At 43.5% G+C, this 25,693-nt stretch overlaps 1 protein-coding gene and 1 non-coding gene across 2 annotated transcripts in view; both read right to left on the bottom strand.

Moving 5' to 3' along the window:
• IGFBP7 (insulin like growth factor binding protein 7) overlaps nt 1-19,779 on the bottom strand; it is a 79,691-nt gene extending 59,912 nt beyond the window's left edge. The window contains exon 1 of the mRNA XM_517274.9: nt 19,236-19,779. Within this exon, the coding sequence (XP_517274.3) occupies nt 19,236-19,710 (475 nt within the window). The 5' untranslated portion in view covers nt 19,711-19,779. The remainder of the gene's footprint in view (nt 1-19,235) is intronic.
• LOC112209128 (small nucleolar RNA U13) lies at nt 15,620-15,722 on the bottom strand. Its single transcript, XR_002943795.1, has one exon. It is a non-coding gene; the product is annotated as a small nucleolar RNA U13 (small nucleolar RNA).
• Nucleotides 19,780-25,693: the final 5,914 nt, after the last annotated feature.

Below are 25,693 nucleotides of genomic sequence, written 5' to 3'. Positions count from 1 at the left end.
AGGCTGAGGCGGGCAGATCACTTGAAGTCAGGAGTTAGAGACCAGCCTGGCCTATGTGGTGAAACCCAGTCTCTACTAAAAATACCCATACACACACAAAAATAGCCAGGTGTGGTGGTGCACGCCTGTAATCCTAGCTACTTGGGAGGCTGAGGTGGGACAACTGCTTGAACCCGGGAGGCAGAGGTTGGCAGTGAGCTGAGATTGCACCATTGCACACTCCAGCCTAGGTGACACAGCAAGACTCCATCTCAAAAAAACAAAACAAAACATGTGAGAGCAACAGTTTATTTGATCACCTTTTCTAGTTAACATTTTTCACAGAAAATGAAATTATACATTGGTTATTTTATTCATCAGAGCTCAGAGATCCAGGCCGTGTGTATTCTTTGGGAGTTGGATCACCTGTAATTAACCACGCATATAGGAACCTGGGGGATAATTTTATCATGCTATGTTAGACAACTGCCACTGCCAACACCTGGAATTTAAGTTGCTTTAATTTACCAAAACAAAGCCTTAGAGTCTCTGGATGTGTTTCTTCAAAAACACACACACGGTTGAACAAAACAGGCAAAAGCATATGCACTTCCACATACTGGTAATGACCAGAGTAACTGGAGATTGTGGAAATGCAGAGTATTAACTATGCAGGGAATTTAATGTAGGAGATACAAGATTAGGAATGGAAGAACCATGAATGAATGAATGAGTGAGTGAAGCATATTTATGTTTAACTGCTTCTGACACTCAATTTTAGCTTCCTTCGGATTGAAATGTGGGTACATGTGTGTGTGTCCGTGTACACACCAACTCACCTGGATTCCTCATTCCAGCTTCATTCAATTCCCATTAGCAGCGGCTCTGCTTGGACACTCAAACACACTGAATCTTGGTTGCCTAATTTATTAATACAATGTGAGGATAATACTTTACCACAGGGTTATTGTGAGGATTAAAAAAGGTGATATGCATATGAACATATGTGAAAATTCTTAGAAAATGCACTGTGCTGTTACTGTTCCTATCTCCCAGTCGAATACGGGAATAATTCTGCCTGAAAATCACATGCAGCTTTTCCATTTTATACATGTATTCTCAGCACTGTTTACTGTATTAACAGGAATACCTGCCTTACAAAGGACAATTGTTGCTGAATGTGCTGGAGATTAAATGGCTTGAGAAAAAGAGAAACAAGGCTTTGCCAGCCCTCTTAAGGACCCAAGGAGAGCTCCAAGGGCACGTGTGGTAAAAATGTTGTAAGTAAATTCTTTTCTAGTTTTAATAAGTGGAGCAGGAAACAGGCTGTCCCTGACAGGAGGAGAATAACAGCACATATCAGAAACTGAAGTGAAACAAGCGGTCAAATCATGGTCTCAGTATTATGCAGGGAAGTTGCATTTAAAGAGCTGCCGAGATTCAACCTGGAGGTATGCCATTGACTGTAGTCAAATAGAATAGTAGAGACCTTTTCTTTTCTTCTGTGAAAAAAAATCTTAAAGACAAAACCTCCAAATTTCACAAAGTTTTTCCCGTTTACATCTCAGATGGGTGGCTGCCCTTACAACAAACATTTTCAAGCTGCTCTAGTAAGAATGCGGATGCTTTTTATGAACCTCAATTCAATTATGTACAAAGGAATATTCTTTCCTTCTCCCTGTTATTTTGAAATATTTGATTGATCAAATTGAACTTAAAAAAAGAAAACTATTATAGTACACATATCCTTTCTGTTCTTGCTGGAATAACTCTTCATGATCTGAGATAGAAACCATGATTCCTGGTAATATTAGATGCAAACTAGGTAACAGGCAGGGTCCCTGGTTTTATGGCTAGTAACTGCAAATTTTATAAATAGAAACTAGGATGCAGGTACAACTCTCAATGGTCTCTATGCCATTGAAGATGAGCAGTCACAATACAAATCTAATGATAATTAACAAGTAATTTCTATTGTATTATTGAAATATTTTGCTTTTGGGCTTTTGTTTTTAGGAGATAATGTGTCTGAATTGTTTAGAAGAGGCTATTAAGCTGGAATCACTAATGTCAATATATAAAAATTTATATATATATATAAATCTTCATATCATTTTATTGGTAATTCCAATTTGGGATCTATTATAAAGAAATAACTCAGAAGAAAGATCTTTGTGTCTAAAGATGTGAATTAAAAGGTTATTTATGACAGAAAAACGAGTAAATTATGGTTCATTCAAATTATTACAAATATAGATTTATAAATAAAATTTATAAAATATTTAAGTACATGGAAAATATTAGTTATAAATTTAAAATTTGCAAATATATGGACTCCAAATTTGCAAATTCACCTACTTGCTAAATGAAAAACAAGATATAAATACATATGGTTAGTATGATCAAAATAGTGTCATATGAGCCTAGAAAAAAACTGGAATGGAATACAATAAAAATATTAACAATGACTGTCTTTGATTTCAATGAATTCTACAAATTTCCACTGTTTAATAACAAAAAAGATCTTTAGTGAAAATAAAATGAAATTAGCTTACATTCCCAGGACACACTGAAGCTGCACAGCAGCTAAAGTTTAATTAACAAGGATATGTAAGTTTAGAATTTAAAATCCAGACTGGGCGCAGTGGCTCACGCCTATAATCCCAGCACTTTGGGAGACCGAGGCGGGCGGATCACTTGAGGTCAGGAGTTTGAAATCAGCCTGGCCAACATGGTGAAACCCTATCTCTAGTAAAAATACAAAATTAGCTGGGTGTGGTGGTAGGCACCTGTAGTCCCAGTTATTCAGGAGGCTGAGGCGGGAGAATCGCTTGAACCTGGGAGGTAGAGGTTGCAGTGAGCGAAGATCACACCTCTGCACTCCAGCCTGGGCAACAGAGCAAGACTCTGTCTCAAAAAAAAAAAAAAAAAAAGAATTAAAAATCCACTGTGGTTTGTCCAAAAAGTGAAACTTCTGACAATTGTTAGAGACTAACTGCCAAACAGTATTCTCATCAATAGGTCATTGCACCTATTAAAATTTTTTTTTACACATTTGCCAGGGAGCTAGGTAGAGTGAAGTGAATTTACTGCATATTTTTTCCTTAGCATTTACTAAGGTATTTAAATACAATCTTTAAGATTCTTTTGGATCAATATTCTCTCCTTAGCTCAAGTCTAAGCAAACATAAGATTCACTCATCTGCACTCTGGAATGTCACTTTGGGCAAAGTAATAACTAATTCATTTATGTACTACCACACCTCTAGCCATAGTTACATTATGTATAAGCTCATAGAGTCTGCAAATTATAATGTATTCACAGGCCACAGATGTAAATGTACCTTTGTTCATTTTTTCCCCTTCCAGTAGAAATTGCCCAGAAAATATGCTTCCAATAATTAAAAATGAAGGGTTGAGGGGTGTGTGTGTGCATTCTTTGTTCCTGTGCATTTTATTGGCTTGGCTTACACAGGGACTCTCTTATATTGAGTCTAACTCCCTCTTCTTTCTTCCACCAGGATGGACTGCAGGTTTCTAAGCTCCTTAGAGCAGGGGCAGTCTTTCTCCTGGGGCAAATTTCCATCTGGCACCCAGCACATCATTTACAAAAAGCAGGCACTGGATGTGAGTGACGGAATTATTATAATTTTCCACTTTCAGTGATAGTGAGGATCCAAGTAACCTTGTGTCCTGGGCTAAAAGATGGGTGCACTCCACAGAGCCAGGGACAGAGCCTACTTGCCAAGTGGAAACTGGGAGAGAGATGACAGGTGTGGTTGTGGGGAGGGTGTGGACAGGACAGTGCCTTTGAGGGTGGCTCCATGTGAAGTAAGGGCCACGTGGGATGCTCTGTAGCTGGTGGGAAGGCTGTGCAGAGAAACGGGAGGAGAAGCCTCCCACAAAACCTTCCTGACACTCCTATGAAAACTTAATGAACTCTACACTTCTCACTAACATCTTGTAGGAGGGTGCAGGGCAAAAACAGGCTCATCATGGGATAGTCAAAACAAGGCTAGTTTACATGTTTGTTAAATTGCATCAAGAGTCATCCAAGAATTATTTCCTAAATACCTGCTCTGTGCCCTGAATGACGTTATATGCTTTGAGGCATATAAAGGAAGCGTCACCCACACTTGGGTTCTGCCCTCGGAATCCTTGGTAGTTCTCTAATGCTTGTTGCTGAACCCTTGACCATTTCCAAATACGGTCAATCCTCATTATTTGTGGATGCCATATTTGCAAATTCACCTACTTGCTAAAATGTAATTGCCTCCCCCAAATCAAATCATTTGCAGACATGCACAGAGCAGCAAACATTTGAGTCACGGGGTCCCCACTGAGGTGGAACAAGGCACCACTCTGGCTTCTAGTTTCAGCTGTCACACTATCAAACAAGCACTCCTCTTACAGTCTGTGTGGTGCCACTTTTTTTTGTATTTTTGTGCTTTCTGATGGTGACTCAGCTGTCTAAAATGGCCCCAAACTTTGTGCTGAAGTGCTGTCTAGTCGTTCCTTACGAGCAAGCAGGCTGTGATATGCCTTATGGAAAATACGGGTGTTAGACAAGCTTCATTCTGGCTTGAGCTGCAGTGCTTGCTGTTGGCCATGAGTTCAATGTTAATGAATCATAATTTATATTAAATAACGTGTCTTTAAACAGAATCACACATAAAACAAAATTATATATTGATCAGTTGATAAAAATGTGATTGGAGGCTTGCAGGAACCTAACTGAATTGCTCCTAGAAGCAGTGGTTCAGTATTTGCTAATTCAGTGCTTGTGGTGACTTACTAGAACAAAACTTCAGTGAATAATGAGAACGTATTGTACTTATGCCTTCCTCTGCTACTGTTTAACTGAAGGGCAAGGTAGACTAAGATTAACCTTTATTAAAGGCCAACTGTGGGCCAAACACTGTGCTAAGAACTTAAAATACATTAAGTCATGTAACTCTCACAACCGCCTTGTGAGGTCGGTAGTATCTTCGCTTTACAGATGAGAAAACTGATGCTCAGAGAGGTTAAGTACATTTCTCAAGGTTGCACAATCCCCATACCCGTTGCCTGGGAAATGATTAGAGGAGAGATGATAAAATGGAATGGAACACTGCTGTCAGTCTCAGAGATTTTGTGACAATAGAGAGTAACTATAAGGGTTAATTTAAGAAGATGCCCATCGGAAAGGCCTCAGCCAAGTGACAAGAGATACTCCTCTAAGCTGAGGGACCAATAAGCTGAGCAGAGCCGCCTCTCCCTATCAGAGATTCCAGATAGATGACAGAGGTGGGCTTCCATCAGTGTGAAGGTTCCCCTTTCCAACAGGGCACATAATAAATCCACTCAATTATGCATTCATTTTGCAATAAGAATCTATCAAGTGCCTCCCATATCCCAAGGACGGTTTAGACATTGGAGATTCAGTAGTGAACAAATAGATAAAAAGCACTGGGCTCATGGACCGTATGTTCTAGTGAAATAATAGAAAGATTGGATCATGTGGCTTTAGGTGAATACTTTTCTGAGTGTTTTGGGATACATTTTTAAAATACCAACAAAACTGACATATTTCCGTTCTGTCTGATTCAAATAAGAGCTCTGAAATAGCCAAAAAGATAAGAAGTAGCCAAACCATTTATGCTGCCTGCACTATATTGGGTGATCATGTTTTCTAGGGCTTACACTTCCCATGGCACACTAGATCTTCTCAAAGTCCCCTGTTGCAAAACACTAGATGCTGGATAAACTGAGCAAAAACTGGCCTATTATTATTATGATTATCCCAAAGGAATGAAGCATCCCAAAAAGTGACTTGAAGTCTTTTTAGAACAATAGTTCTGAACTGGGGCTGGACATTAAGTCATCTGGAAAGTTTTAAAAAGTCCTGCTGCCCAGATCACATCCAAACCAATTAAATGAGAATCTTGGAGTGGAACTCAGGCATCAGCATTCTGTAAAGCTCCCCAGGTGATTCTGATGTACAGCCAAGGTGAAGAACCACTGCTTTAGAAGGTGATAGAGTGCATAGTATATGGTGAGTCAGTAGTCCCAAAGTTCTGCCAATTTCACTCAAGATTGCTGGCGATGGTGGATCTGAAAAGTTATCCAGCTTCTTAAACCTCTTCTTCATACCTTCATTTCTTTACTCGTCAACACACCCTGGAAGGTGGACATTATCACCTCTCAGAGAGATGCAATGAATCAACTTAAGTGGGCACTTTCTGAGTCGAAATACATCTGTTTATAGTTGAATGTTTTGATTTTTAAATGATTTTTAAAAAATGAGTTCCTGCTAAGCTGAGGCTACATGTATAAGCCAAAGAAGAGACACATGAATTACAGCAAGAACTTTATTATTTCCACCAATAAGGCTCTAAAAGCCAAAGATAATACTCAATATGTACATAATGGGCATTAATTGTGCTCTTTTTCTGCCAAACTCTGTGATTTTGGTTCATATTCTCTTTGGGGCCAGTACTTCAATTTTTTTCCCCCATGAACCATCCAACAAAAATTATTGAATATTTCCTATGTATAAAATACTGGTAGAATATCCAGGGAGGAGAGAGTCCAGTGATTACTAAATGTGAGTGACCTCTGAATTCAAAATGATTCTATATCTAAAAGGTGCTATTAAAAATAATGTGAGTGACAATGAGCTTGAAGATGGAAATATTCTATGCTGCAAAGCAAAGCATGTCCTCTGGCCAGCATCCTGGGTGGTTCCTATTAGACTGTCTGCATTTGGACTCTGGGATCTTCCAAGAGATGGGCAGAACTCCCTGTTCTAGAATCCCTGCAGAGCAAGATGGAAGTTCCCACGAATTTTCTTTTTAAGAAAACTACCCTGTTATTTTGTTTACGCAGGTCTGAACATAGGTTTCAGATCTAACCTGGGAACACATGAGGCAGTATTGTGTTTGGACTGGTCAAAGTAGGACATCAGCAAGGCACTAATATATTAATTCATACTCAGTTCTATAATGCTAATAACAATAAACATGGAAACGAAACAGCATTTAGTGAAATCCTACTACATACCAGGTACCAATGTTTTTCAGGTATTGCTTCACTTAACTTCACAAAACTCTAAGTATAATAACATTGTTATTATACCTGTCTTGCAGGTAAAAAAAAATCATGAATGAAGGAGGTTAGGGTCACACAAATAGTTAAGTGGCAGAGTGGGGATTTGACCCAGGTGGTCTGACTCCAAAGTTCATCTCCTTAACCACTCTGCTTTATTTCCTCTCGTACACCAGCTAATCTTGGCTTCTGGGTGACCCGGCACTAAGAGTTGAAAGTAACTGGTAGGGACAGCCCTGGGTGAGCACTGGAGACCTGTCAAACCCACAGTCACACCATGGGGTTACAGCTATCTCTCCTACCCCTTGGGCTTGTCCTAAAAAGGGAGATAGGCTTGGGGCTGATATATGGTGTGGATTATGATCCTAAGACACGTGAAAAACTTCATCCCAATGGAGTGTCAAGAACAAAAGGGCTGACCATCTCTCCTGGATGACATGGACTGAGCTGGCTGCCTTTCAGAGGTGGCATGCCAAGTTTTTGCTTATTCGCTCGCTCGTGAGAACGTCAGGTGGCTCATAGGTCTGGGGACGGAGTTAGGAGGAGTGGACTGAGCAGGACTCACCATTTATAAAGTTACTGGCCAAGCTCTGTAACTAAGAAAGGGTTGGTGGGTGAAGAAAAGAAAATCTCACTTCTTTGAGTTCAGTCAGACAAGAAAAAGGGGCAGCATGCAGTAACAGGCCAGGCTGAATGGGTGAAAAGAAAGAGGCCTCAGATGAGAGGACATGGGGAGGTGGGAAAGGGGCACGAGCTGCTCACTTTGCCACATTGCAACTGGGTCCAGAACAGGCCTGCCCTGCCCTGCCAGTTATTTTCTAGTGAACCAAAGGCCCAGCAGTGCAGAAAGATTCAAGTCAGATCAACTTTTCCGTCCTGCTCTGAGGCTCTGATCTGAGACACAACAGAGCAGAGAGGGGCCTCTGGCTCCGAAGCCCTGGCCTGTCAAATATCTGGCAGCGTCTTGATCTCTGCCCCAGCCTGCCCTTTCCCACTGAGCTGAGCATTTCTACTAAGCAGCCACACTGCATGGGACTCTCATCTCCCCTTCTCTCACTCAGAGAGCACTGCTGCACAAGCATTTCATTCTCCATCAAACGCTCTATGGCTTCCCGAGGGGGGTCCTTTGGAAGCCAGGGGTGCAGTGTAATTGCTGCATCTGCTATTGAAATTCACTTTTGGAGTTCTGTTCCTGGAGCAGAAAGTTCTGAAAGCTCCCATGGAGAAGGAGCAGGCTCTGAATCCTGCAGGCTTGGGCTACCCTAAAAAATTCTTGAAGCCTCATTTCTGTGTGGTCTCTTTCAAAACCTTCTGAATGTTCCAGGAGATCTATTTCTTGATAAATTTTTCTTCCTTGCTTGGGGTCAGGCCAGAAGAGAGCAGAACAGATGTCAGATCTAAAGCTTTCCCAACTCAACCACTTGAACACTTGCACACTAATCTGTGGTGATGTAAATGAAAATGCCTTTGAGCATTTCTCACTCAGAGAAAAAGACAAACCTCTGCAGAAGCTGGAGACTTCCCTTCAAGAAAAACAACATGAAAGAACAGGATGATTGGAGTCAGCTGCCTTTCTGCCTGTAAGAATATGAAAGCCCTCTTTTTTCTTCTCCCTCAAAAAGTCTAAATGGATTATGCTTAATTGGGTTCTCAAACCCCTGCATGAATTTTCCTTCTGCAAGTTGTCACCTAGCTGACAAAAATATGCTTCAATTTAAAAAAATGCAAATTCCTTAGACCATAGCTTAGATATGGACTAAATATTATTACTCAAACTGGGAAACTTGATGATGGGACAGTGCTGGAGTCAGGGGTTAAGGTCAACATTCAGGGTTAAACCTCAGGTGAAAGCGAATACTTGAGCATGTTGACAGTTAGCTTAGTGATTCTTTTCCTCTAGCCTACTCAGAGTTACTAGAAAGACCTGGAAAATGATCAAACAGCACACGCAAACATTATGCTCCAAGAGGTCTTTCTTGGACTAATATTCATGCCAGCAGCCCTAGCACACTCGCTGATCCTTCAAGAGCCTCTGGATTGAAACTGAAAGGTTGGGCTCTAAGGTTTTTCTATTTTTTGAGACAGGGTCTCCTTCTGTCGTCCAGGCTGGAGTGCAGTGGCACAATCATAGCTGACTGCAGCCTTGACCTCCTGGGCTGAAAGTGATCCTCACACCTCAGCCTCCCAAGTAGCTAGGACTACAGGCATACCACCAAGCCCAGCTAATTTTGTAATTCTTTTTTTGGTAGAGATAGGGTCTCACACTATGTTGCCAGGGTTGGTCTTGAACTCCCGGTCTCAAGGGATCCTCTGCATCAGCCTCCCAAAGCACTGGGATTATAGGCATGAGCCACTGTGCCCTGCCAGGCTCTACGTTTCTTATTTCTTTTTCTTTTCTTTTTTTTTTTTTTTTTTTGAGACAGGGTCTTACCTTGTCATCTAGGCTGGAGTGCAGTGGCTCCATCATAGCCTCCTGCAGCCTTGATGACTGTGCTAGAGCGACCCTCTCACTTTAGCCTCCTGAGTAGCTGGGACTACAGGTGCTTCCCACTGTGCCTGGCCAATTAACAATTTTATTTTTATTTTTAGTAGAGATGAGATCTCACTATGTTGCCCAGGCTGGTCCTGAACTCCTGAGCTCAAGAGATCCTCCCACCTTGGCCTCCCAAAGTACTGGGATTACAAACAAGAGCCACTGTGCCTGACCAGGCTCTAAGATTGCTAATCTGGCTATAGAAGGACTAATGTTAGCCACCTCAGAGACATTCATTCATTTTAAGAAACATCATCTTTCACTGAATATAATATGACTTTTTTAGAAGGCACAGCATATATGTACCATAAAGAGCCATCTCAACTCTGACATAAACTTTGTTATCATACAGCATGTTTATTTTATGTGAATGAAAGAGCTCTTTTAGATGTATTTAGACACAAATATATCATATAACCCCCTTGCTCATTCATCAGAAACAAAATATAGGCAAAATAAATTCAGGAAAGTCTTCCTAAAACTTTTTCACACCCAAGGGTTTGACTCTTCTGAATCTCTTTTGTTAGAAACTTCTTATTTTGAAATAATTCCGAGTTTATAAAAAAGAAAGATAGCACAGAGAGTCAATGTTGCTGGTCTACATACCACACTTTGAATAGCAAGCCTGTAGCAGAATATCTAAAGTAAGTACCAGAATTGCTATTTACCACCTGTGTGATGTCTGACCTGCAGTGTCTTTATTTGGAATTTGGGATAACAATTCCCCTTACCTTCCAGGGTTGTTATGAGTAGCATATGAGGAAAATCCACAGAAGTCCTTAGCAAACTGTCAAGTACTTCACAAATACCCATTGCAGATGCATTCCTTGCCCTCAAGGCATTTACAGTCTAGTTAATAATTCTTTACAGTTATTTGGTGCAGCATAGTCCGCATAGTTTACACAGTGCTTTCATATCTGTTATGCAATTTGACCTTCTCAATAATCCTGTGAAGGTATGAAATTGTACCTTCATTTATTATATACATTCTCCTGAAGTTTTGAGGGGGTTGTTTTTTCACAGTGGCCAAGCCTGCTTTGAACCTGTCGGGTTGGCCTTGGCCTTGTCAGTGCTCTTTACTGTGGGAACTTCATACCATATGAATGGGGCTTTGTCAACACAGGGTTCCTAGGTCTGTTTCACCTGAAATGAACCTTTCTTATTTTTCAGACACAAAACTTGTCTGCAACTCTGGCCTGCTTTTGGGACCAGAGGCCCCTCCCTGGATTCCCGGGACTGCTCCTCTCCCTGGTAACCCTCTCCTGGTAGGGACATTGATGGGGGTGAGGCTTACTGTTAGCTCCAGCTGTTTCTAATTAACTTTGACTGCTCTCCTCTGTAAAACAGTAAAGGCAATTCAACACATTAGCTTTTTCAAAAGGGCCATATCATTTTGCCATTAATCCAACTTGGGATAAAACAGAGGTCAATTATTTAACACAATCAATTTTAAGTAAAAAAAATAAATAAGTAAACGTTTCCCCCCCTCCCCCCATTATCATCCTGGCTTTTTTCTTCTGATCTCATTTTCTCTCAGAGGCCTGGTGGAGGAGACGGTCTTGATTGACCTGGAAAAGCCATATATGACAGGCTGGGGGAAGCTTCCCTTGAACATTTCTAGTCCTCCACTGCTATCCCCACATAAGAGTAAAAGACTCACTGGGAAATCTTTGAAATTACCTTAAATAAGTGGGCTTATTAATTCACATATAACTAAGTCTCCTTCCATTTCAAAGCTTTCTAATTGTGCCACTCCTAAATTTCAAATAAAGGTTACACTCATATTCCCTGGCTTAAAAATTCTTTTGACGATAATTCAGGGTTCCCCAGCTGCTAAAAACAAGATGTTATTTGTCTAACAATGAAAAACACAGATGAGGTCAGATTGTTTGTGGGGTAGGGGTGGCTTGAGGTAAAGGAAGCATCATAATCTCATCCACTGTAGGGAGGAATTTTGAATCAGTGAAGGCTAGCTGGCCTTGGACTCCATCCAAGGGTGTTCTGTCCCTGAACTATCCAAGAGAGCCTTATAAGGCGGTTTCTTCTAGAAGGCCAGTCTACAGTGGACCCCGAGGGCAGGCTCTAGGGACAGGATGGAAATCGTATTTCAGGATGTTAACAAATGCCTGCTCAGCTTAATCATTCCATCTCAAAGCTGTATAGTTTAAGAGATTTAAAAATTATAAAATCCTCCCCCAGATGTGGCCCCTCTCCCTCAAGTTATTTCTCAGCTCTCCTAAAGAGAGTCTCCTGACTTCTGCCTGAACACAGTATCCTATTCAATAGTTTTTACTGGAAAGTTCTTCCTGATGTGTCATCTAAACGTGCCTTGTGGCTATTTAATTCCAGGCCTTTTAATGCTGTCCTCCTGAAGAACTGTATTAAGAGAATAATTTGTCAGGCACCTTCCATTTAATAACTAATTCCCAAACGATGAAGAAACATTAACTTGTTCTTTAGATTACTTTCCTCTGAAAGAATCCTAAGTCCTCTAAGGCCCCACTTTGTCCTTCAGTTTTTCAAATCTTTCCTAAAATGCAGTGATTGAAACTGGACAAAATGATAATAAAGAACCAGTGATTCACTCAATATTCTAGAAATTTCTGTGCTCAAGAAGGGCAGCTGAGGCCAGAAAAATTTTAAAGCATTTCTATTGGACTGGAGCAGACTCTTAGGGAAGGTGACTTTTTCTGTTTCTGATCTGAAAGCAGAGAGAAGGAGTAATAGGAACTTTAGGGGGAAGAGACTCCTGAAAGGAGCAAGTGGTGGTAATTTGGAGGCAGGACTGGCTAATAAGGCAAGCGAGGTGAAGGCACTTTATGAGCAGTCACTGAATGAGAAAAAGCTCCACAAGGGCTTTTCACTCCCAAGTAGCAAGCAGCTTGCCCTGGCAGGCTGGGAACCCGGATTTGACAATGCTTCTAAGATCAGAGAGGGAAGTCTTGGGAAGGAGTGTAGGCATCTGTTGTTGTGATTACAGTAACAGCTTCCTTATGGGAGTCTCTGACTGCAGTCTCACCCTCTTCCAATCCATTCTCCCAACAGCAGCCAACAAAGCTTTTCTAAAAGCACAAATCCAGCTCCATCACTCAGTGCTCCCACTGCTCTGTGACAGCGTCTCAGCTCCTTAAGGGGTCACAGGCCCTCCCCTATCACTGGGCTCTGTCACGCGGCCAGCTGCCTCCTTCTCCCTAGGCAGTCCCACCAAACCTCATGCGAGTCCTTCTGCTGGCTATGCTCTGGTTATCTCCTTTCTCTTAAAAAATTGTTTTAACTGATAACTGAAAATCATATATATATGGTATACAACGTGATGTTCTGATGCATGTAGACATTTTGGAATGGCTAAATCAGGCTATTTAACATATGCATTACCTCATACACTTTTTTTGTGTGTGTGGTAACAACATTTAAAGTCTATGATCTTAGAACTTTTCTTTTTTTTTTTTTTTTTTGAGGCAGGGTCTTGCTCTGTTACCCAGGCTGGAGTGCAGTGGTATGATCATGGCTCACTGCAGATTTGACCTCCTGGGCTCAAGTAATCCTCCTGCCTCAGCCTACCAAGTAGCTGGGACTACAGGTGTGTGCCACCATACCCAGCTAATTTTTTTTATTTTTTTATAGAGACGAGGTCTCACTATGTTGCCCAGGCTGGCAATTTTCAGGTATATAATATATTGTTATTAATTATAGTCACCATGAGGGACAATAGATCTCTTGAGCTTATGTCTCCTCTCTAACCAAACTTGTGTGTCCTTTGACCAACATCTTGCCAATCCTGTCCCCTCCTCCCAACCCCATCTCTGGTAACTGCTGTTCTATTTTCTGCTTCTATGAGTTTGACTTTTTTTAGATTCCACATATAAGTGAGATCACATAGCATTTGTCATTCTGTGCTTGGCTTTTTTTTCACTTAATATAATGCCTTCCAGGTCCCCTCATGTTGTGGCAATGACAAAATTTCCTTCTTTTTAAAGGCTGAATAGTATTCTATTGTATATACACAGTGTTTTCTTCTCATCTCCCTTCTAACTCTACCACAACCTCTATGCTAGCTCTTCTCCACCCAATTCCTTCTTATCCCTGTCTCAGTCAGGACATCATTCTTCCACTAAGTGATTCTTGGCTTTTCCTCCACAAACCTGGGTCCCCTCCTCTGGCTCTCTGACAGTCCTCATGGTACTACTGTGTTAGTTTAGTGAAGTATTACACTGACTTGCACTCCCCCAAGATAAACCAGACAATTAACGACTTCATTTAATTTGAAACCCCTTTGTTTCAACTTTCAATGAAGTTCATACATTTACTGAAGGATAGTAGAACATGGACATTTAAATGATATATTATCAACATAAAAAATGAGTCTAATGAATCTAAAATGAGCTTCTCAAAGAATGGAGGTTTAAAACTCATCAAATAAAATGAGTACCTGAAAATCAAAATCTATACTGAAGCATTTTCCACTTACAGAACAGTTTCTATAGCTCTGGACCTAATTTTACTCGGCAAGGGGATATGGAAATGTTGGGATTTGGGGGAAAAAGTTACCATCCAATATTAGAGTTCAGGATTGCTGATGACAGAAAGGAAGGCAAATCAATGTCAGATGAATTCCCTGGCCTAGACTTTAGGAAGGCAGAAGATGCCAGGAGGAAAGAGAGCAGACAGGCGGGAGAGGGGCTTTCCTGCATTTCCAAACAGGAAGGTGCTTTCTTAAGAGGATTCCTTTGTTAATCAACAAATATTTATGATATGCCCAATTATTAGCCAGACACTGTGTTTATAAGGAGTTATAAGATGAAATCCCTCTTTTACAATGGTTACAGTCTAGTGGGGAAGACAGACATTCAAAGAGCCCTTTTGTGGCAGTTGGGGAAGGTCTATAGTAGCCAACTTGTTCTCCACTCAGGGCCCAAGGCCTTGCTGTTCCCTTTGCTGAAATCCTCCCAAGCGTTCTTAGCATGGCTCTACTCACCTCACTTAATACTGCTCATTCATCTGGAGTCTCTAACCTATTTCTCCGATGTACACCCTTCACAGCATGTACACATTGTGTGAAAATATGTTTCCTTGTTTCTGTGTATCTTATTCAAGGCTACTTACCCTGAGATTAGGAGAGTGCCTAGCCAATTCATAGGTTGATTCAGTCATTGATTCATGCATTAGACATGTGTTTAAAGAACATACTACATACCACGCACTTATCTAGGTCCTTGGGTCTGTCTATATGAGGGAGCAAAATCTCCCTTCCCACCTGGAACTTACTTTTATGTTGAATAATGACAACAATTAATGTTCATCCAAGCTTTCTATGGATAATATTCATGACATTTAATCTTCATGACAACCCTATGAGATAGATAATGGTTATAATCCCTGTCTTATAAGTGAGGAAAACCCTGGGCAGACAGGTCAAATAACTTGCTCAAGGCTATAGTTAGTAAGTGGTCAAGATTCACACCAAGGGAGTCTGGCTTGAGAGCTCCTCATCTTAACTTCTCTGCTATACTGCCTCTTATATACAGATACACAGTACACGTGGAATAAATATTAGTTGAAACAATGGCTGGATGCATAGCTCTAGAAGAACAAATACATCATTTTGGGGTGGGGGAAAGTCAGAATGCTTCTCAGAGAAACTGACAGAGCTGATCCTTGAAGGCTAGGTAAGAGCCCATTTTTTAAATTTTTTTTTTTTTTTTTGAGATGGAGTCTTGCTCGTTTGCCCAGGCAGGAGTGCAGTGGTGCTATCTTGGATCACTGCAAGCTCTGCCTCCCAGGTTCACGCCATTCTCCTGCCTCAGCCTCCCGAGTAGCTGGGACTACAGGTGCCCGCCACCATGCCTGGCTAATTTTCTGTATTTTTAGTAGAGACGGTGTTTCATTGTGTTAGCCAGGATGGTCTCGATCTCCTGATCTCGTGATCCGCCCGCCTCGGCCTCCCAAAGTGCTGGGATTACAGGTGTGAGCCATGGCGCCTGGCTGCCCATTTTTTACATTTTTATTATTATTTTTCTTTCATGTCAGACAGGTAATGTGCCAATGTCATAAAAGGTTTGGGGGCGACATACCTCACACATGTGTATGAACACTCAATCATCATGCTTATGAACTACAAAAGGATCATAGGTAAGAGTTCAAAGGATGGAAAGGAAGTGAAGGAGCGTGCAATTGTGGTGTGTGTGGAGGTGAGAGGCGTTGCAGGCAGAAGGCACAACTTCTACAGAGGCATGAAAGCATAGAGACATATGTGCTGAAGTGTGAATAGCAGACACTTACTGTGGCCAGTGCATAAAGGAGGTTGGAGAGAAGAGGTCAAAATAATAGAATGGAGTTATATTGTGAAGGGCCTGTTATGTCCTGCTAGGTAGTTTGAACTTGGTCCTAAAGGTACTAATAAGGGAGACCCTTAAGAATGACATTCTGATTCCAGAAGTGAAAATTAATTCTGAGGGAGAAAGGATGGTACCTAATGAGACCAAAGCAGCTGAAATGGGATTGCCAAAGAGCTCAGATTTAAAAGACTATGAACAAAAGGTATAATCAGTAATTGGAATACAGAAGCATCATGTTCTCTTCCAACTATGAAATTTTATTATACATCTTAGCTTCTTTGTATCAACTTCTTTTTATTAAATGGAATCTTCAAATTCCCCCTTCTGGTTATCCATGACTTCAGGGACCTCAATACAATCTAATGGCAGTAAATTCATAATGACAGTTCCAAGATTTGAAATTATTTGCTGATTATCTTTCAGACATATTTTCAAGCAGATCGCTTTGCCTCCTACCAGAGAGGTATGGAAAACAAGCAGACCAAGATCTCTTCCCAGTTGGGTAAGTGGTGATCTTAGAAAGGAGGAAGACTGGGGCAAGCTCCAGGGCTCCAGGGCAAGTGCTCTGGGAGGTGAGTTTGTAACTTGTACAGATACTTTCTTAATCAGCAACATCAAATCTGTTTTGTACATCCCTGGTATATAGCACCTGGTACAGTGCTGACTCAAGTTAGCTGCTCAGTAAATGCATGTTAAATGGAACCAAAGACCAGAAGGCAGATTGAATCACACCATTGTGGCTGAATCCCACAATGCTGCCCCTACCTGGCCCCTACTCAAGTTATACTCAAGCATAACTTAAGTTTCTTCTGAGAATAGAAGGGAACCTAGAGGTCTAGAGGAACCTAGACAATGCATTTCCTATTCTGTGCAAAGCCCCAGTATGAAATGGCACAGAAGTAAATGGCACTCTGTCCAGTTTGCTTCTATGATTGTCAAAACCCATCCAGGTGTCAGAAGAAATATTTAGGGGATGTGATAGGGATCAGTCTATTGTCTCTGCTGTGGAAAGTTTCTGCTGTGGGAAAGGCTTCCCATTCTCTTCTGCTCTCTTTGGCATTCTCCTATAAATGGTCTCTGCCATTTAGACCTCATCTCTCTCAATTTAGGATGAGAAGAAATGGCTAATTTAAGTCAAGGTTTCCAGTTTTAGATGCTGTTTTCACTAACATTTCCCCAAATATAAAGAAAAGCCGGGCCGGAACCCTCAAAGGGTTTGCAGTCTGGAGAGGTACTGAGCTGGGTGTACATGGTAATGAGGTTATGAAACTGGTTCTATATGACTGTCAGTCTCAATATTTTATAATCAGACTGTGTGAGTGTTTGGTGATGTAAGTAGCAGGTGAGAAAAAGGAATATTAAGTATAAACTAGAAATTGACAACACTTGAACAATCACCAAGCTAACCTTCTGCTCTCCATTTTGAAAAAACTATAAAGTTCCCCATTGTAATGTTTATAAGAAAATCTCAATATTTGGAATAAATTCTTAAATAACGCACATTTATCTTTTCATGATGTGACCGACAAATGAGATCCAAAGTAACAAATAACTGTTTCTATTGTAAACATATGCAGATTATTTTGGGTTGCAATTTTCTAAGTTTAAGGTGATGATACTATAAATAGTTACTAGTGAGTTACACAATTTAAGGCTTTCAATAGTGAACTCTGAAACTGATGACATACAACCTATTAGTTTGTGGACTTCTGGGAAAAGCTCTAAAGAAAGAATTTGGAAATTCTGGAGAAAGTCTGAACTGTTTTAAAGAAGCAACAGCTTCTGTAATCTCAGAACTGCCTCCTCTCCCTTTTCTACCTTGGCTAAGATCAGGAGCTGCCAACATTGAATGTCTGACTTTCCCTTGAAAATACTGCCAATGGAAAATGTTATTTCAGGCATTAGAGTTAAAATTTCTATGTGTGTGTGTATGTGCGTGTATTTGCAAGTCCAGACTTTATTTTCTTCTTTCTTTCTTTTTTTTTGAGATGGGGTCTCTGTCTGTCACCCAGGCTGGAGTGCTGTCGTGTGATCTCGGCTCACTGCAACCTCCGCCTCCCAGATTCAAGCGATTCTCCTGCCTCAGTCTTCTGAGTAGCTGTGATTACAGGCATGCACCACCATGCCCAGCTAATGTATATATATATATTTTTTATTAGAGATGGGGTTTCACCATGTTGGTCAGGCTGATCTCGAACTCCCGACCTCGTGATCTGCCCATCTTGGCCTCCCAAAGTGCTGGGATTACAGACGTGAGCCAAACCACCCGGCCTATTTCCTTATTTCATTTACAGCAAGCTTGGACTTGTTTGGAATAAAATAAACAATCAAACATAATCTCAAAGACATTTCTGCTAAACAGTGTATCCTGGGGACAAATTATGCAAAACAATACAAATCAAAGAAACAGGAAGGAAAAACAAAATGGTCAGAAGGTTGACAACAAAGTGCATCACAAAAACAGTCTTCAAAGAGTTTGTATTTTATTTTTGCCCACAAATAATTAGCTAGTTAGATTACTGTTTGAGAACCTATAATTTTTAGAAAGTGGACTATTTTCTTCAATACTAAGAAATCAGGGCTGTGCACGGTGGTTTATGCCTGTAATCCCAGCAGGCTGGGATTACTTGAGCTCAGGAGTTCGAGACCAGCCTAGGCAACATAGTGAAACTCCGTCGCTATAAAACAAAACAAAACAAAACAAAAAAACAAAAATTGGCCAGGCGTGGTGGCACAGGCTTGTAGTCCCAGCTACTTGGGAGGCTGAGGCAGGAGGATCGCTTGAGGCAGAGGTTGCAGTGGGCCAAGATCGTGCCACTGCCCTCCACCCTGGGCGACAGAGCAAGATCCTATCTTTTTTTAAAAAAAGTCTGTCTGGAAGTCCTTACTTTATATTTAATTGTCAAACTCCTTTCCCCCATCTCTTGACTTCACCTCTCTCTACATCCCCAAGCCAAGAATGATGAGAAATGGACAGATGTTAGCACGAGTTGGGTGCGCTTTGGGCATGGGGAAGTCTGAGGTCTCGGAAAATCTTTTCTACATATACACCCGGCCCTCACTTTCTGGACGCACGCACCAAACTCTCAAAATAAAACCACCAAAAAGGAGAAGGGGGGGCGTCGCCCACCGCTCCTGGCATTCCGCGGCTGCCAACTCTTTCCCTCCCATCTGGCTCCTGGGATGCCCGCGGGGGAATCGCAGTGAGCAGCGCGGGGCGAGGCCGCCGCGGACGCCCCGTCGGATGTGCCCTTCGCCGGGCCGAGCGGCGCAGGGTTGGAGAGGGAAGCGCTCGTGCCCACCTTGCTCGCAGGTGCCCTTGCTGACCTGGGTGATGGCCTTCTCCCCGCGGCTCTCGGCCCTCTGGCTGGCGGCGCGCAGCTGGCAGCCGCTCGGGTAGGTGGTGCCGTCGCTGCCGCACACCGGGTAGCGGCTCTTGCACACGCACACGCCGCTTACACCCGGACCGCCGGCTGCTGCCCCGGCTTTACCCTTCCGCCTCTTGCGGCTCTTCACGCACTCCATGCCCGGCGCGCAGTACCCCCTGCCTGCACCGCCACCCCCGCACGGCTCGCCCTCGCCGCGGGCGCACATCGGGCAGCAGCCGCACGCGTCGCGGGTCTCGCCCAGCAGGCAGCCCAGCGGGGGCAGGGGCGGGCAGGAGGCCGGCTCGCAGGGGCCGCAGGTGTCCGAAGAGGAGGAAGAGGAGAGGGGCAGGAGCAGGAGCAGCAGCCCAGCGGCGCCGAGGAGCAGGGCGCGCAGCGACGGCCGCTCCATGGCGGGGTGCGGTGGCAGCGGCAAGGGCGCGAGTGAGCCGTGTGGGGCCGGCCGGCGCCTTAAACCCGCCGCCCCGCCCGGCCCGTCCGCTGGAACCACACCCCGGGGCGGTGAGAGCACGGGGGCCCCGCCCGTGCCGCCCTCCCGGCCCCGCGGGGCCTGCGCGCGCGCTCCTGCTGGCGTGGGGCGGGGGGGGGGGGTGAGCGGGCACCCGGCGTGACCGGCCCATGGGCGCTGGGTCTCACGCCCGCTTCGCAGAGCTCACCCCGCCAGCTCCTGCTCGGTCCCCAGTCCCCTGCCCCGAGCCCTCAGGGATCGCACCGCAGTGCGAGCGGCTCCTCCACCCTCTGGTTTCTCCCCGTTTCCGGTCAATATATTTAAACTTCTTAACAACCACGGCTTCGAGACGATCCAGGGTTTCATCTATTAAATCCTCCGTGGGCCTGAGACACCTGAGTGCTCATTACTCTGTGGTTTGGGAAGCTCTCTTAAGAACAAGCTGTTAAAAACCCCCACTTGTGGACTGTGTCCCCGCTGGCCACAGGCCTGCTGTGGTCTTGGGTGTCAAGCACTAAAAGGACAAATCGTTGCCAACCACTTCCCTTTCTGGAACCTCTTAACTGCCTGCACCTCCCTCCCCGCTTTGTCTCCCAGTGGCATTCAACAAGACTGTGCTTTTTTTTGTGCTGAGCCGTTTTCAGTGAGTACTGGAATCCGTGTGAGAGCTGTGCCCTTGTTTTGAGTTCTTGCTGAACTGCTCGCCCTCCAGAGCGCAGCTGAGAGGAGCAGGGGTCCCAGCTCCTTCCTCGTTGGAGCTGCCACGGAGGCACCTAAAGCGCCCCCAGTCTTCACCAGCATTCCAGGAGGTTTTTGATATAAACGGTGGACTCTTCCTCAGTCTTTCTGCGAAGTCCTCTGCAAACTCAACTTGAAAGCCTCTCTTCCCAGGAACACTGGCCTCTCCGATGCAGACATGGAAGTTGCTTTCACTTTTTAACTGAACGTGTAACACTGCAGCGTGCATTATTCTGCATGTCACATTGTGGTTCTTTTGTGTTCTTTTTTCTTAGCATAAATCCAGGGATTTACAGGGTTGCTGACTGAAAGCCAGCAGTTCAGTTCATAATCCCATTAGCAATGTAAAGAACTCATTCTCAACAGACTCTTACAAGGATAATTATTACAAATTTTTTGAAAATTAAATGACCACAAAATCGGGGGGTGGAGAGTGGGGAAACATCCTCCAATCCAGAAAAACCTAGCACTGCTTTTTGGCCTCTCCCTAGTGTATTATAGACAAGTGGAGCATTTTTTTTCCCCTCAAAGGTCATATGTTGACCTGACAGTTGTTTAAAAAACAATGAAAAATCTTTACAGCAGAGTTTTCCTAAATATTTTTGTCTTTGTTCCATCCTAAGAGATGCAGTTTACATGACCCATTTGTTTTCTTGAAAAGGAAACAAATGCAGAGTGCACTCTATTTCCTATTGTATTTAATTTCTTTCTTTCTTTTCTTTTCTTTCTTTTTCTTTTTCTTTTTTTTTGAGATGAAGTCTCCCTGTGTCGCCTAGTCTGGAGTGCAGTGGTGAGATTTTGGCTCACTGCAACCTCTGCCTCCCAGCTTCAAACAATCCTTCTGCCTCAGCCTCCCGAGTAGCTGGTATTACAGGCATGCACCAACATGCCCGGCTAATTTTTGTGTTTTTACTAGAGACAGGGTTTCACCATGTTGCCCAGGCTGGTCTCGAACTCCTGACCTCAAGTGATCCACCTGCCTCGGCCTCCGAAAGTGTTGGGATTACAGGTGTGAGCCACTATGCCTGGCCCTGATTTCCTTTTTATTAATTCACTGGTCAAGAGCCACTAAATTGGTTCCATGATCTAGTATGACGATCTGTCATAGTTTTAGATTCTCCAGAAGCTTTCTCTGAGACAAGGATTCCAGTGCAAGTAGGTCACCTGAGAAGCCACATCAGGACACAGAGATTGAGGGTTGGGGCAGGCAGGTGAGCAAGCAGGAAGGGAAGACAGCCAATAAAGGTGCTTATCTCTGCAGCCAGAAGAAGCCCTCAGGCTCTACAAACTGTGTGTGTGTGTGTGTGTGTGTGTGTGTGTGTGTTTGCGTGTGTAGGGCATGTGGGTGGGCAGTGGCAGCAGCTGTACACTAAGAGCTGTCACCCAGAGTGTGTGGAGGTCCTGCATCAGAACCAACAGTGAGAATGCAAGCATGTGCTACAGCGGAGTCCCTTTGAGGAACCTCCTCACTGCCCAGCAAGCAAAGAAAACAAGCAAGTTTCTGGTCACTGAAAGGGGAACCCGAGCTCTGTGATAGTGCCAGTCGAGCTGGAGGACCTGAAAACAAGAAGAGATGTTAGAAAAAAGGCAGGTGAATGGAGCCTTTAAAGAGCAAGTTGACAACTCCACCCTTCCAATAACAGATATATTGTCACCTGTTCAGCTTCAGTTTTAGTGAGGTGGAGAGGCTGGATGTGGAGATGGAGATATTTTTACTTCTTCCTGTTTAATTGGTGCCTTTTGTTTCTTTTTCTTGCTTAATTGCCCTGGTTAGAACCTCCAGTATAATGTTGAATAGAAGAGGTGAGTGGACACCCTTGTCCCAGTGCTCACCTTAGAGGGAAAGTTGTTAGTTTTTCACCATTAAGTATGAAGTTAGCTGTGGGCATTTCATGGACAGTCTTATCAGGTTGAGGAAATTCCTTTCTATTCTGTTGATTGTTTTTCATCATGAAGTGGTGTTGAATTTTCTTTTCTTTTCTTTTCTTTCTTTTTTTTTTGAGACGGTGTCTCGCTCTGTTGCCCAGGCTGGAGTGCAGTGGCGCAATCTTGGCTCACTGCAACCTCCACCTCCCGGGTTCAAGCCATTCTCCTGCCTCAGCCTCCTGAGTAGCTGGGATTACAGGCACATGCCACCCCGCTCAGCTAATTTTTGTATTTTTAGGAAAGACTGGGTTTCATCATGTTGGTCAGGCTGGTCTCGAACTCTTGACCTCGTGATCCGCCCGCCTCAGCCTTCCCAGAGTGCTGGAATGACAGGTGTGAGCCATCACGCCTGACAGAGAGTACATTTTAAATGTTCTTGCCTCAAAAATGATAAGTATGTGAGGTAAAGGATATGTTAATTAGCTTAATCTAGTCATTCCACAATACATACATATATAAAAACATCATGTACCCTGTAAATATACACAGTTTTTTGTGAATTAAAATTTTTTAATGTTTAAAAAGAATCATTCCTGCTTTCTGACAGCACCCCATCCATAGCAACCTCCTGCTTCCTTAGACCTTCCCCTAAATTACTCAACCAAAGTCCAAATCCTATAATAGGCTCTTTCTAACACCCCCTTACTAAGACCCCCATAGTTCCATATGGTGTCTATCCTCCCTTGCTACAATGAGTGATAAACTCAACTTATTCAACTACAGGTGCATTCCTGTGATCTTTGGCTGGAGGGTAATGATGCAAGAGATATACGTCCCCCTCCCTTCTACACTACTTCAGCTCAATATTCCCCCAGCCCACAGGACACTCCCAAACCCTTTGCCGATGGGTCCTTGTACCTGGCGAGCACCCTTCTTGGTGGAGTATCTCTAAGACTACTCAGTCTGGCAAGTTTCTTGATATCTGTGGGAAACCCGTGGTGCTGTGCAGCCTGCCCCTGTGAAGTCCCTCTATGTCCAGCCAGTACAGGGCCAGAAGCCAGCCTGCCTATTCAGGAGACATCTAATTGGACAACGGAATGCTTGTCTCTTTTTCTTGCAAACATCACAGATCTCTTGGCTCCGTTACCCTTGTCTTCTTAGGAGTTGGGGGTGGGGCAGTGATTAAGGGGAGGAGAAACCTGCTTTCTCCAGTAAGCTCTCACCCCAAACCTGTTTATATGTGCCTGTGTGTGGGGGGGTGGGGGGATGGTGTGTGGGGCTTGTGGTGCTTGTGGCAGGGACATGTAGCATTGAGGAGCATTCTGGTTCAATTTTTTTTTTTTTTGAGACAAGGTCTTGCTCTGTCACCTAGGCTAGAGTGCAGTGGTACAATCATAGCTCACTGCAGCCTCAAATTCCTGGGCCCAAGCGATCCCCCTATTCAGCCTCCTAAATAACTGAGATTACAGGTGCATACCACCATACCTGACTATTAATAATTTTTCTTTGCTTTTGTAGAGACAGAGTCTCATTATATTGCTCAGGCTGGTCTCCAACTCCTGATGTCAAGTGATCCTCCTGCCTTGGCCCCCCAAAGTGCTGGGATTATAGGCATGAGCCACCACACCTGGCCCTGGTCCAATTATTGGTGGCTCTGCTTTAGAATGTGGGGACACATAGAACCTATAGTTTTGGGTTGTAGATCCTAGTGCCATTTTTTAGGCAAGGGAAGAGTTGTTCTATTCAACAGTCTGTTACAATAGTTATCTATCATCTTTATTATTTCATTTTTTTTCTCCTTTCTCTCCTTCATCGTTATCACCATTAGTAAATCAGAGATTGTCAGGTGATGGGGTAGGGTGTATCTGATCACCCAAACTCGGATAAACAGTGCATGAAAAGGGGCTAAGCCAATGGAAACCACTTTGGCATGTTCCAGCTGCCACAAGAAGTTCAGCTTAGCTGAAGCAAGGTGAGTATGTGGAGAATTGGGAAGAAATGAGTCTGGAGAGAGGGCAGATGACAGATAATGAAGGGCCTTGCACACTGCACCCAGAGCTTTGGACTGCATCTTATAGATGACTGTGAGCTGTTGAGGGGTGCAGGGGAGAGGCAAGGTCAGGTTGTGGTGTTGGAAGGTCATTACAGAAGTAAGAGGGAAATGGATCATAACAGGGACAGACTTGAAGAAGGAATGCAGTTTCCACAATGCAGGGGCTACAGTCAGCCTATGCTGTTCCTTTATGGTAATTAAAAAAAACCACCTCCACTGGGCAGATGCAGCACTGAGGGTTCAAGACTTGGCAAGCAGGTGGTTGCTTTGTGCGAAGAAAAAGGCGTCCCTTTCTCCGATGAAGCAGACCCAGTCCACATGAAGATGCGTGGCCCAGCAGGTGGAGAACTGAATTATAGTTTTCCTTGCTCCCTGGGCTGGGTGCCCTTGTGCAGTATGCAAATTGCATGCCCCTATTGGGGAGCATGGCCTCATGCTAATAGTGTGTCTGGTACAGAATTGGCAATCAATTAAAATTTTTTTTTCTTTTCTTTTTTTTTTTTTTTGAGTTGGTGTTTTGCTCTTGTCACCCAGGCTGGAGTGCAGTGGTGCAATCTCGTCTCACTGCAACTTCTGCCTCCCAGGTTCAAGCGATTCTCCTGCCTCAGCCTCCTGAGTAGCTGGGGTTACAGGTGCCCACCACCATGCCTGGCTAGTTTTTGTATTTTTAGTAGAGATGGGGTTTCACCATGTTGGCCAAGCTGGTCTCGAACTCCTGACCTCAGGTGATCCACCCACCTCAGCCTCCCTGATGGTATTACAAGCATGAGCCACGGCGCCTGGGCGATTAAAAAAATTTAAAAGTAAATGGACCAAAGGGAAAATCAATTGGCAGCTCCTACTGCCAACTACTACTACCATCCAGGTAGGAATTAGCAAGGGCCTGAAGTCAGCTGTGGCAATGGGAGTCGAAGTAGAGACAGTATCATTTGTCTATACCTGGACTCTTGTGAGTGAAAGGGAGTACTGTTCATGATTATGCTGGGACAATGGGCATAAATCAAGACTGTCCTGGACAATAGGGACATATTGTTACCCGAAATAGAGGTGAAGAGATGGACAAGAGATCTTAAAGAAGTAGAATATGCAGGTCTTGTAAAGAAACTGACTGGAGGAAAGTCAAGAGAAACCCCAACATTTCTCCCTTGGGGGACTCGGTGCCAGTCTCTGCCACAGCCGGTTTGTGTTGGGGGAAGAGGATGAGCTTGATTTTGGACTCGTTCTTTACAAATCAAGACTGCCCTTTGTGGACAGTTCTGGAGAGGAAGG

The sequence above is a fragment of the Pan troglodytes genome, chromosome 3, assembly GCF_028858775.2.
Source record: "Pan troglodytes isolate AG18354 chromosome 3, NHGRI_mPanTro3-v2.0_pri, whole genome shotgun sequence".
Taxonomy (NCBI): domain Eukaryota; kingdom Metazoa; phylum Chordata; class Mammalia; order Primates; family Hominidae; genus Pan; species Pan troglodytes.
This window is presented reverse-complemented; position numbering and strand designations above follow the sequence as displayed.